Below are 12,205 nucleotides of genomic sequence, written 5' to 3'. Positions count from 1 at the left end.
TATCGTAACGTGAGGCCTCTGGTGATTCCCACCCCTACGTATAACCCCCCCCCCCCCCTACACACACACACCTTCATGCCTATCTCCATCTGTGAGAGGTCAGCGAATGGGACCTCTCTGGTCACCAGCTCCCACAGCAACACGGCAAAGCTCCACATGTCTGCTGACCGCCGGTTGATGTCCTCAGGCCTTTTCTGGAGAGCTGGGGGGGGGGGGGGGGGGGGGCAGGAGGACAAGCGAGAGAGGGGGGGGGGGGGGAGGAGGAGAGAGCACACAGTGGGATACAGTAGTTGTTTTCATGCCATTAGCATGAGCAGAACACAAGATGGACATGGAGTGTGACTAACTTCAAACAGTTATGACCGTGTTCCTGACCGAACAGGAGGCGAGGGCCCCACATTGATCTGCTCTGCCCGTTTGGCTGGCTGGCTGGCCTGTGTGTCTACATGTATTTCCAATTACTGTTCAGTAGGGCTATACTATAAATGTATAATAATTCCAAACATTTGATTGTGAAAATGAATATTAGATTGTGGAGAAGAAAAAAAAAAACAGCCGTCTTCCTCTCGACTTCTCGCAATGTCACTTTCATTTAGCGGAGTGCACATTTAATAATAATAATAATAATAATAATAATAAACTTTATTTATAAAGCACTTTTCATGCAATAGAAAGCAGCACAGAGTGCTTCGACAAAACTAAAAATAAAATGTACAAATACAAATTAATAATAAAATGCAGGACTCAGTAGACAAATTGCATATCACAAGCAATCAAATAAATAGAAAGAAGAAAAAACAAAAGGAGTTACTAAATACAGTTAAAGGCCAAGTTAAAGAGATGTGTTTTCAGACGCTGTTTAAAAAGCTCCACTGAGCCCCACCTCTCTTTAGGTAGAGTGGTCCACAGTTTCAATGCATAATAAAAGAAAGCTGATTCTGCAATTCTTCTGTTGGGCACTTTAGGGACAATTAAAATACTTGCTTCAGTGGACCGAAGTGTTCTTTAAGGGGTGTAAAACAGCAGAGACTCTGTGATATAAAATGGTGCTAAGTCATTTAAGGCCTTATACACAAGTAAAATAACTTTCAAATCAATTCTAAAAGAGACAGGGAGCCAATGTAGTGCAGCTAAAACAGGAGTGACAGGCTCTCTGTGTTTTCGTTAAAAGTCTGGCAGCAGAGTTTTGAATCAACTGTAATTTCTCAATAGATTATTTTGGTAGACCAGTAAAAAGAGCATTACAGTAATCTATACGACGAAAATACGAAAATAAAAGGACGAATTCTTTTTTCAGCATCCTTTTGGTTTAAAAATGGCCGCACTTTGCGGCAATATTTCTTAAATGAAAAAAAATTCTACTTTAGTCACCTTGTTTATGTGCTTTTTACAACTTAGGTCGGAATCTAAAATGACACCAAGGCTAGTTACTTCTGGTTTACTCTGATGGGCTGAAGAACGTGCCAATAATTCAACAGCTGCATGGTGTGATGATGGCAGAGAGCTCAGGACCCAACTCGGCCACAGTGGTTTGCACTCAGAGTAAATCTTAAAAAAGCCCTGTTTGTAAATACTTCAGATTCTTGTCACTAGAAGACAAACTCGTGGAGCCTCGAAACAAAGTTGTATGCAAGCTATGTAAACACAGCTGGCCTACCGTTCTTTGTTATGCTAACGCTAGAGTTTTGGGAGTTCTAGCGTCTAATAATGTAGCCTACTTTTCCATATTTTTATTTATTAATCTTTTTAAATTTAAATAGCACTTTTTTTGTAAATCATCCCTTGTGGTAAATCTTCTAGATATTGAATAATGAATAGAGACAGAAGCGTCATGCAGGTCCCCAATGGTTTGATGGTACCATTTAAAGTTAAAGATATTGTTCCATGTTTATCACACCTTGCTCGGGGGGCGCGTTGCTGTGTATTGAAGGTCCGTTCTATATACCGTACTTTCATTCATTTGATCTCGCTCCGAGAGACTGCCCCGTTCTCAATCTAGCATAATGCCCGTTCTCAATCAGGACATAATGTGCAATAATAGATATTCGAATGGTTCAAACCTATATATTTTTTTCTTTTTTTAGTCGGAATAGTTGAATGTCATTTTTGGCCAATTTTGACAACCCCACTGTCCCATCTCTACCAGATCTGTACCCGTTTGGACTAATTCAGACAGGTTGATAATGAAAAACACATCATTACATTCAGGCTGACTGAACCCTTGAGACAAAGGACAATACATACACAAGTACTCAGCGTCCACGGTCTTTTAACTATGAACGTTTACAACACTCCAACCTACGACTTTTAAGATAAATATGATTTGAAAGGTGTAAGTAGGGTGAATACCTTCGGGTGCCATCCATGCTGGAGAGTACATACGACCAGGACACTGGAAGGAGAACTTGGCATCTGCCATGCTTACCCTGGCCGTCATGTCTTCATCAATCTGCCAATCAGTCACATCGGTTAGTTATTAATCCAACACTGGTGGGGGGGGGGTGAATCAATCCCACAGAATCAGAAAGGTCTTTATTGCCAAATAGTTTTCACATACAAGGAATTTGATTTGGTCGTTTTTGGTGCGACATTAACGGACAGACAATAACGGGACAGATAATAAAATAAAAAGTGGAATATGAACAAAATTAAGATAGAAGCACAATAGAATAGAATAGAATAGAATTATGAAATAAAAATAGGCCATGGCTGTACTACTGTAAAATGAAAAGGTGGAATCAAATAAAATAGGATATAAACTGAAATTAAATTAAAATAGGCAAGGGCTGTACAACTGTGGTCAAGTATATACACTAGTGCTGTCAGGCGATTAAAAAAATTAATCTAATTAATTACAGGATTTGTAATTAATTAATCTAATTAATCGCATTTTAATCGCATAACCATTTTATGCCTGATATTCTATATTATATAATCATATTTCAAATTGCATGTGTCCGGATGGCAGAATTCAGTACTGTATCTACAAAACCTTCTGTTTAATCATCTTCCATCTATTAATTTGCTTAGATTTTTCAGGTCTGGTCAATTTGAGCATGGTGTTATTCACAGTCAAAGATACAAAAAAATTTATTGATATTCTCATTTGGTTCATTACAATTAACTGAAAATAAAATGTTCATTCAATCAATCACCGCGCAGATTGATTGATTGAATGAAAATGTTATTAACAGATTGCAGAATGGGTACAATACAGTACAGCACACAATTGTTAAGGGGATGCAGACCAGGGTGCAACTTGCACCGTGCAATCCATTCTTTGTGGATCTAGCCCACAGTATTTCTGACACTGGGAATACATTCCCTGAGATTCATAGATGTCCCTAGAATCAGATACCAAGAACATGCAAATGGACCATATTAAAAAATAAAAAGTCTGTAAATGTGTATTCTACATTCTTATGGAATGAATGAGATACAAAAAAAATATTATAAAAAAAAAAAAAAAAAAAAAAATTATTTTTTTTGTAATTAATTTTGAGTTAATTTTCATAACGCGATAATTTGCTGTGTAATTAATTAATCTAATTAACGCGATAAACTGACAGCCCTAATATACACTAATAATAATACAAATATATAAATAATATGTTCTACTCAGGAGGAGAATGTATATCAATCAAGTGACACTAGCTGTATTCCTCTTGTCCTGTTCAAACAGGATAACACTCCTGAGTCGTGACACTGAGAGGACTAGTTCAGGTTATTAGACACCGGTGAACGTTAGGCTGCTGAATTCTTTTTTTTCTCTTTTAAAATTGTTCTCCCCATCCCAATTTCGTATTATCCAATTCTCCCCTCCCCTGTCTTGAACGTTGCTAGACTATGCCTCCCACTGGTCGGTTGTAGTGAGGACAGAAGCCTTGCATCACGTGTCCCCTCCGGTACACGAAGAGGCAGCCTGTCGCATCTTTTCACCACCGCAGCAGCTCGAACTCTCAGTGGCGAGGAGTAACGCGTGGGAGGCTCACACTACCCCCTGCCATTTCCTGTCTCTGCTGTGCAGGCGTCCCCCAACCGACCTGTAGGAGTCGCTGTCCACAACGTCCAGATTACCACCCATCGACTTCCCACCCGCTGACTCTGCCAATTGAGCCAGTATGACGGCCGGCCCAAGCCGGAGGCAACGCCGACAGCCGGAGTCGAACCCGGTGTCTCTTGCGTTGGCGACAAGCGCAATGTCCGCTGTGCCACCCAGCCGCCCCACTCTCAGGATGTTCCTGTAATGACTCCTCCCCAGAAGCTTTGGGACGGTGTCGTCTTACCATGACGTGCTTGCTGTTGAGGTGCAGCCGTGAGACCATTGGCTCTAGAGTGTGCAGGAAGGCCATTCCACTGGCGATGTCCAGAGCAAACCTCACCGCTTGAGTCTGATCTACCACCAAGGCTGAGGGAGAGGAGAGGGGAGGAGAGGGGAGAGGAGGGGAGAAGAGGGGAGAGGAGAAGAGAAGAGGGGAGAAGAGAGGGGAGGAGAAGAGAGGAGAGGAGAGGAGAAGAGAAGAGAGGGGAGAGGAGAGAGGAGAGGGGAGAGGAGGGGAGAAGAGGGGAGAGGAGAGAGGGGAGGAGAAGAGAGGGGAGGAGAGGAGAGGAGAGGGGAGGAGAGGAGAGGAGAGGAGAGGAGAGGAGAGGAGAGGAGAGGAGAGGAGAGGAGAGGGGAGGGGAGGGGAGAGGAGAGGGGAGAGGAGAAGAGAGAAGAGGGGCAAAGAGAAGAGGGGAGAAGAGAGGGGAGGGGAGGAGAAGAGAGGAGAGAAAATAAGAGGGGGGAGAGGAGAAGAGAAGAGAAGAGAAAAGAAGAGGGGAGAAGAGGAGAAGAGAAAAGAAGAGGGGACGAGAAGAGAAGAGGGAGAAGATAAGAGAGGGGAGAAGAAAAGAGGGGAGAAGAGAAGAGAGGGGAGGAGAGGAGAAGAGGGGAGGAGAGGAGAAGAGAGGAGAAGAGAAGATGGGAGAGGAGAAAAGAGGGGAGAAGAGAAGAGAGGGGAGGAGAGGAGAAGAGAGGAGAAGATGGGAGAGGAGAAAAGAGGGGAGAAGAGAAGAGAGGGGAGAAGAGAGGATAGGAGAAGAGAATAGAGGAGAGGAGAAGATGGGAGGGGAGAGGAGAGAAAAGAAGAGAGGGGAGAAGAGAAGAGAATAGAGGAGAGAAGGAGAGAAAAGAAGAGAGGGGAGAAGAAGAGAAGAGAGGAGAGGAGGAGAGAAGGAGAGGGGAGAAGAGGAGAAGAGAAAATAATAGGGGAGAAGAGGAGAGAAAAAGAGAGAAGAGCAAATAGAGGAGAAGAGAAGAGAGGGGAGGAGAAGAGAGGAGAAGCAAAGAAGAGAAAAGAAGGGAGAAGAGAAGAGGGGAGGAGAAGAGAAGAGAAGAGAATAAATTAGGACTAAAGTAGTAGCAATGTAAAGGAGATGAGCTGTACACACTCAAGCACACATTATTTCTCTCTCTCTCTGTTACACACAGACACACACACAGAGTCAGACACAGACACACAGACGCACGCGCACACACACACACACACACACACACACACACACACACAGGTACTCACTGGTGCCCTGGTGCAGGATGTTGTGCAGAGATCCATATGGCATGTAGTGGCTGATGATTATGGGGTGAGGGGAGGGGGGGGACTGACAGCTCCCCAGCACGGGCAGAATGTTTGGGTGAGAGAAGATCCTATATGGGAAGGGAGAGAGGGGAGGGAGGGAGGGAGGAGAGGGAGGGAGGGAGGGAGGGAGGGAGGGAGGGAGGAGAGAGTTTGAAAAAGAGATATTCCTTTTAATTTCAGGGGGACCCCAAGGATGATGGGAAATCCTGATGTAAATATTGTGAGATAATGAGTTGATTCCTATAGGGGTGTGACCATCTGGTGGTAGTGTGTGTACTTTATACTGTACTACCTGAGTTTTGGATGCTCCTCATTGAAGTCTCTGCTCTTCCTTGTTGTCCAGTCTCTCACCTGGAGAACTTTCACGATGATCTCGTCCCCCTGCCAGCGACCCTGCCACAGCTAGAGAGAGAGAGAGAACACACAACGTTCACTATTTTATTTTATTTTATTAGGGATCCCCATTAGCTGGTGCGATAGCAACCAGCTAGTCTTCCTGGGGTCCACACACACAAAAAAAACATACAAAAACAATCACCATTGCAAAAACAAAATGATTAAAAGTCAGTACACACAATGCATAATGAAACTACTGTAACAATTAAGATAGCTAAAATTACATGAGTGTAAAACAAAAACAAAAAATTACTTTACAGTGTTAAAAACAATTTAAAAACTATTTAAGATTCTTTTTAAAAGTGAATCTACTGTAAATGCAGCAGAGGTTCCGAGGCAGGCCATTCCACAGAGTTAATGCTCTAAAAATAAAATATCTCCCCAAAGCGCTGATGATGTCATCCCCCGGCCACAGCTAGAGAGAGAGAGAACACACAACGTTCACTATATGATGATGTCATCCCCCCGGCCACAGCTAGAGAGAGAGAGAGAACACACAACGTTCACTATATGATGATGTCATCCCCCCGGCCACAGCTAGAGAGAGAGAGAGAACACACAACGTTCACCATGATGATGTCATCGCCCGGCCACAGCTAGAGAGAGAGAGAACACATAACGTTCACTATATGATGACGTCATCCCCCGGCCACAGCTAGAGAGAGAGAGAACACATAACGTTCACTATGATGACGTCATCCCTCCGGCCACAGCTAGAGAGAGAGAGAGAACACATAACGTTCACTATGATGACGTCATCCCCTGGCCACAGCTAGAGAGAGAGAGAACACACAACGTTCACTATGATGACGTCATCCCCTGGCCACAGCTAGAGAGAGAGAGAACACACAACGTTCACTATGATGACGTCATCCCCCGGCCATGCAGCAATGAGCAGGATAGAGCGGTGTAACGATGCGACCTCACAAGGATTAATTTCGATTACGATTATTCAGGCAACGATTCAATGCATCATGAAATCTCTTCATTTGACCACGATTCGATTCGATTTATTTTCTATTCATTTTCTATCAGTTAATTCCCCACAAAAAATTTGAATACACAAATGTGGCTGGGGGAACTGATTCACTCAGCATGAATGGACTATAGGTCAATAAAAACAATACACACAACAAAAAAAAAAAGAAAAAAAGAAAAAGAAAATTTGATTAATTTCTATTATAATTGATTCTAACATTTTCAAATCGATGCAGTTGAATCGTCACATTAGAATCGATGCATTTCGATTAATCGATGCGTCGTTACACCCCTAAAAGCTAGCGTTACTTCTCGCGGAGCTGCAGCCTAATGCACTAGTAGTATGTAGGGACTGTAGGGAAACAGCTACACTTCAGTTAGTTTTCAAAGCCGTCTAGCGCAGCACTTTATTTGAAAGTAGTGTTGAGTTGAGTGTAAAAAATCTTAATTATAAATTTTTTCATAGAAATGTCTACATGGAGATAACAGTACTGACCTCGCCGGACTGGTTCTCGTTGATCTTGGCCAGAAGAGACAGCTGCTTATAATCAATACCAGCCTGCTTGTTCAGAGTCCCGTTACCTGACAGAAACGAGAACAACATTAGAGCGAAGGATAAGAAATCTTCATGCTTTGAGTGTTTTGGACGTTGTGTGTGTGTGTGTGTGTGTGTGTGTGTGTGTGTGTGTGTGTGTGTGTGTGTGTGTGTGTGTGTGTGTGTGTGTGTGTGTGTGTGTGTGTGTAGTGGAATTATTTCATCAGAGGGCCCTTCGAAAAAACCGTCAAAGGCAAACATAATTGCAACCGAATATCGAAACGGCTCTGGTGCAGATATCTGATTCAAGGTGAAACGGAGGGCCCCCCAAATGATCGTAACTTAAGGCCCCCAAAAGTCTAGGGATGGCCCTGGTGTGTGTGTGTGTGCGTGTGCGTGTGCGTGTGTGTGTGTGTGTCTCACTCACGGGGTCGCGTCCGCATGGTGCCCTTCCAGAAGCTTTCCTTGTAAGGGACTTTGACGAGACTCTGGCCTTGTTTCTCAGCTTTCTCTAAAGATGGACAGATGGACAGAGGACAGGGGGGGGGGGTTCACAAAGTAGGCTCGACTGAATCCCATTCCTAAACCTCATTATTCAACTTTAGTTTTACAGATCCAAAACCATCAAGACATGTCGATGTTTTTGAAAGTCTTCTGGATCATTTTCTTATGGTTAAATGGTGCATTTTTTATATAGCAGCTTTTATCCAAAGCGCTTTACAATTTCTTTCCTCACACTCACACACCGATGGCGGAGGCGACCGTGCAAGGTGTCATCCTGCTCATCGGGAGCAATTAGGGGTTTAAGTGTCTCGCTCAAGGACACATCGACATGCTGCCGGGGGGGGGGGGGGGGGGAGTGGGAATCGAACCGGGAACCTTCCGACTACCGTCCGACCGCTCTACCTGCTGTAGGGCCACTGTCGCCGCTTTAGTCAAATAATCCCCAGATGAGACAGACGGATCAACATGGCGGTTTTTTACAGAGGTTATGACTGAGGGTGTAGAATGATACGATGTAGACGACCTCAACCCTTATGTGGTGTTAGGGTCTCCAGCGACCCGTTTCAAGGTTATAATATGTAATAACTGGGCGGTCAGGTGGCGTAACGGAGATTGCGTTCGTCACCAACACCGGAGACGCTGGATTCGCCTGTTCGAATCCAGCTCACAGCTCCGGGGTTGTCACCAGCTTGGCTGGCCGTTCACACTAATACAATTGGCAGTATTAGAGGGTGGGAGAAGCTGGCGGGGTGGGTCCGGGTCGTTGTAAACAGCGACTCCTACAGTTCGGTCGGGGCGCCTGCTAAGCGCGGATAGGATCTAAGTGGGATAGTGTGATCCTTCCACACGCTACGCCCTCTCAGTGAGAATCCGTGCTGCCAGGTGAAAAGAAGCGGTTGATTGGCTGGACGTGTGTCGGAGGAAGCACGTGGTAGCCTCCACTCTCCCAGACCGACTGTGGGGGGTAAGTGCGCAGCGACCAGGAAGGGGATTGGGAATTGGCATAACGACTAACATTGGGATGGGAGAAAATCGGAGGAAAAAGGAGGGGGGAAAAGATAAAAAAAAAAAAAAATATGTAATAACTACCATGTAGTTGATTTGATTAGAACAAGGCTTCATGATATCCTCCACAACATTATAAGCACAGCAAAACTATGTTTCACCATTTTGAAAATTCTGAAGGTATCTGCAGAAAAAAAAGTACGACTGTGGTGTTAGGGTCATTCTTGACCCGGCAAGGTAAAACTATACTATAAAAATACTAAATATAAATAAATAAAAAAATTATAAATATACTCAACTTTTTTCAGAAGTTATATTCTAATATTGTTCCATTATATAGTCAGAAAACATTATTATCTATGGGTTTCACATTTAGTATATTATGATCGAACAACCTCATTTTCATCTTAAAAATAAGGGACATGATGTGTCTCGGGGGCCATAAAATCTAATTACAATGGGATTATATGGTTATGAATGCATATAATGTTAGTTAGGATGTAGTATTAACTATATCGAGTGATACTCCTTTCTTTTTAGTGGTCAGGACTGAGTTAGACTCCGGGTCAACATTGACCCGCTAACAACGGCCAGTGGTGCCAATTCCTAACACAACATGAGGGTTAAACGACCTCTGACCTTGAAGCAGCTGGCTTAGGTGGGGCTTCGCCTTGTCCAGAGGTGCCTCGCCATACCGGTTACACATACACACCTGGGCACCGCATGCTACCAGGTCCTGAGGAATGGAACAGATTGAGCAGAGGAAAAAAGTATTTATCAGAACTTTAGATTGTAGTGCGCCGTCCGTCCTCAAATTTGATCGCGTTGAGCTTTACATGAAATAAACAGTCAATAAGCCCCCCCCCCCCCGATTATCTTATATAGAACATGCATCTGAATTTAAAGCAAATATACATGATGCGTGCGGGTCAGTCAGTCAATGGCGATATGAATACCACGATCACAACACCAGAGGGAGCTCCACAAATCATGTTAAACCCAGATTCGGCTCAAATAAGGGACTAAACACGTTTCGCAATTATGCCACATCAATGTGGAACGCCCTACCCAAAGCTGTAAAGGAATGTGGATCACTACCCACTTTCAAAACCTCTCTCAAGGGACACCTACGGGAGACTGCAATTCAACACTGGCCCCTGTAAATATCCTAACCCAACCCCCTCCAATGTACAGTCATTTACCTAGTATGGTTTTGTCAATAGTTCAATGTACAATTGTGTTTGTTTGTACAGTGTCTCCACCCCCCCCCCCCTCAATGTACAGTGTTACTTGTTTATACAGTGTGCCCCCCGCCCCCCCCCCCCCCCAACCACCTCCAATGTAAATTACCCAGTATGGTTGTCAATATCCCAGTGTACCCAACCCCCCCCCACCCAACCTCCTCCAATGTACAGTTTCTACGTCAAATGTATACACTCCCTTTTCTTGACTCCTTCTGTATCACAAACAGTACTGTATTTGCAAATCTGGTATGTCATAAATGTATAGATGTAGCAGTACTGACTATCTGTATGTCATGTATGTCATATATGTTATGATGAATTGAAAATGGGGGACCCTGATGGAAACAAGACAAACGTCTTTCTCAGGTCTGCATCCCCTTAACAATTGTATGTATTGAGCCGTACTGTATTGTACCCATTCTGCAATCTGTTAAATAAAGTTTTCATTCATTCATTCATTCATATGGAGTGGAAATAATACATAGCCGCAGTCGTGACTGTTTTTGCCCAGGAGAGGGCGCCATACCTCCGCCACAAGGTCCTGTCCCCAGAAGCAGGCGTAGTGGAGTGGCGTGTTTCCATGTTCGTTGACTGTGTTGGGGTCCGCTTTGCACTGAATCAGCTACGCATCACGCACACAGAAGAACTAGTTAGTGGGAGTGTGATATCACGTCACCGAGTCACATACATTTCAATGATCCTTCGGCATTAAATAAAGATTGAATGAATGAATGAAAAGGTCCACACAGTCACAAGAGCCTCTCGGAGCGGGAGTGCTGATCTAGAATCAGCGTCGGTCTGTGAGATTGAATACGGTCGTGAAGACGACGACGACAAGTGTTCCTGGTCACTGACTCCAGATCAGTGTGAATATCCATTTATTCATTCAACCTTCATTTAGTCTCGGAGATCATTGAGAGAGTTCAACTCTCATTTGAGATGCTGTGGAGAAAATACAGCACGCAATGAATAAAAGAAAAACAAAACACGAAACGAAACAGAAAGTCAATCAATGAAACGATTAAAAACAACTGCAGACTGGAGTGAAATGGTTGGTCGTTAAGGATTTAAACTGACCAAAGGATACTAAAGTATCGAGGTTTAATAATAAGGTACATTGCAAGACGTTCCACGTGAAGCTAAAAGCAGAGCAATAAAAAGTATATTGAATTTTTTAAACCCTTTCAAGTATTTCTAGTGCATGGTTGACTTCATGGTGTGTGTGTGTGTGTGTGTGTGTGCATGCGTGCGTGCGTGTGTGCGCGTGTACCTTAGCCACAATGTCTCTGTGTCCGTGGTTGGCAGCCAGGTGTAGAGGGGTATCATCGCCGCGGTTCATCACATTAATACGGGCTCCCCTCATGATCAGCATGTCCACCACGCCGCTCCGTCCTTCCCTGCAGGCCCAGTGGAGGGGGCTGAAGCCATGGTCGTCCCTGGAGCACAGAGAGGCCATCAGGATCATAGATATATATATATATATAGAACACTAGATAGCTTGCCCGCGCTGCCGGCCAATGGAGAGCGACGTCACTGAACCGCCGCCATCTTGTGAGGGTCAGCCTTGAGTGAGAGTGAGTGAGCTGCACAGACAAAAATACTCATAACTCGCTGAAATATTGACGGATTTACAAACGGTTTGGTTTATTACAAGCATTATTAACACTTTGGGTGCCATGGGTTAAATTCATTATATACCATAGGTTGCCGGCTCTATTTGTCTATGGAGAAGTACCCCTTCTTTGCATGGCTATAACTTTTTAAATTCTATTGCTACATTGCCATTATTAGGGCCCATTCAAAGTCCTATATGTATTGTTCATTGTGTAGCAACGTTAAACTTTTTCATTCACATATTCATAGTAAAGTATGGTCTAATGTATAAGTATGTTTTCATCTCTTTCTGCAGCTTTCTCCAGAACGTG

The 12,205-nt window shown here is 43.9% G+C and overlaps 1 protein-coding gene across 1 annotated transcript in view; it reads right to left on the bottom strand.

Annotated features, from left to right (window-relative positions):
• Window positions 1-12,205, bottom strand: part of LOC311233625 (scaffold protein ILK-like) — a gene marked incomplete at its 3' end in the record, with an annotated part of 44,051 nt that overhangs the window by 3,259 nt on the left and 28,587 nt on the right. The window contains exons 3-12 of the mRNA XM_084320591.1: window positions 11,551-11,716; window positions 10,807-10,902; window positions 9,676-9,772; window positions 7,955-8,038; window positions 7,489-7,574; window positions 5,911-6,020; window positions 5,559-5,686; window positions 4,287-4,408; window positions 2,350-2,449; window positions 72-202 (exon numbers count right to left, since the gene is read on the bottom strand). Coding sequence (XP_084176717.1) covers window positions 72-202; window positions 2,350-2,449; window positions 4,287-4,408; window positions 5,559-5,686; window positions 5,911-6,020; window positions 7,489-7,574; window positions 7,955-8,038; window positions 9,676-9,772; window positions 10,807-10,902; window positions 11,551-11,716 — 1,120 coding nt within the window. The remainder of the gene's footprint in view (window positions 1-71; window positions 203-2,349; window positions 2,450-4,286; window positions 4,409-5,558; window positions 5,687-5,910; window positions 6,021-7,488; window positions 7,575-7,954; window positions 8,039-9,675; window positions 9,773-10,806; window positions 10,903-11,550; window positions 11,717-12,205) is intronic.

This window comes from Notolepis coatsorum, assembly GCF_963971535.1.
Source record: "Notolepis coatsorum genome assembly, chromosome: 8".
Classification (NCBI taxonomy): Eukaryota; Metazoa; Chordata; class Actinopteri; order Aulopiformes; family Paralepididae; genus Notolepis; species Notolepis coatsorum.
This window is presented reverse-complemented; position numbering and strand designations above follow the sequence as displayed.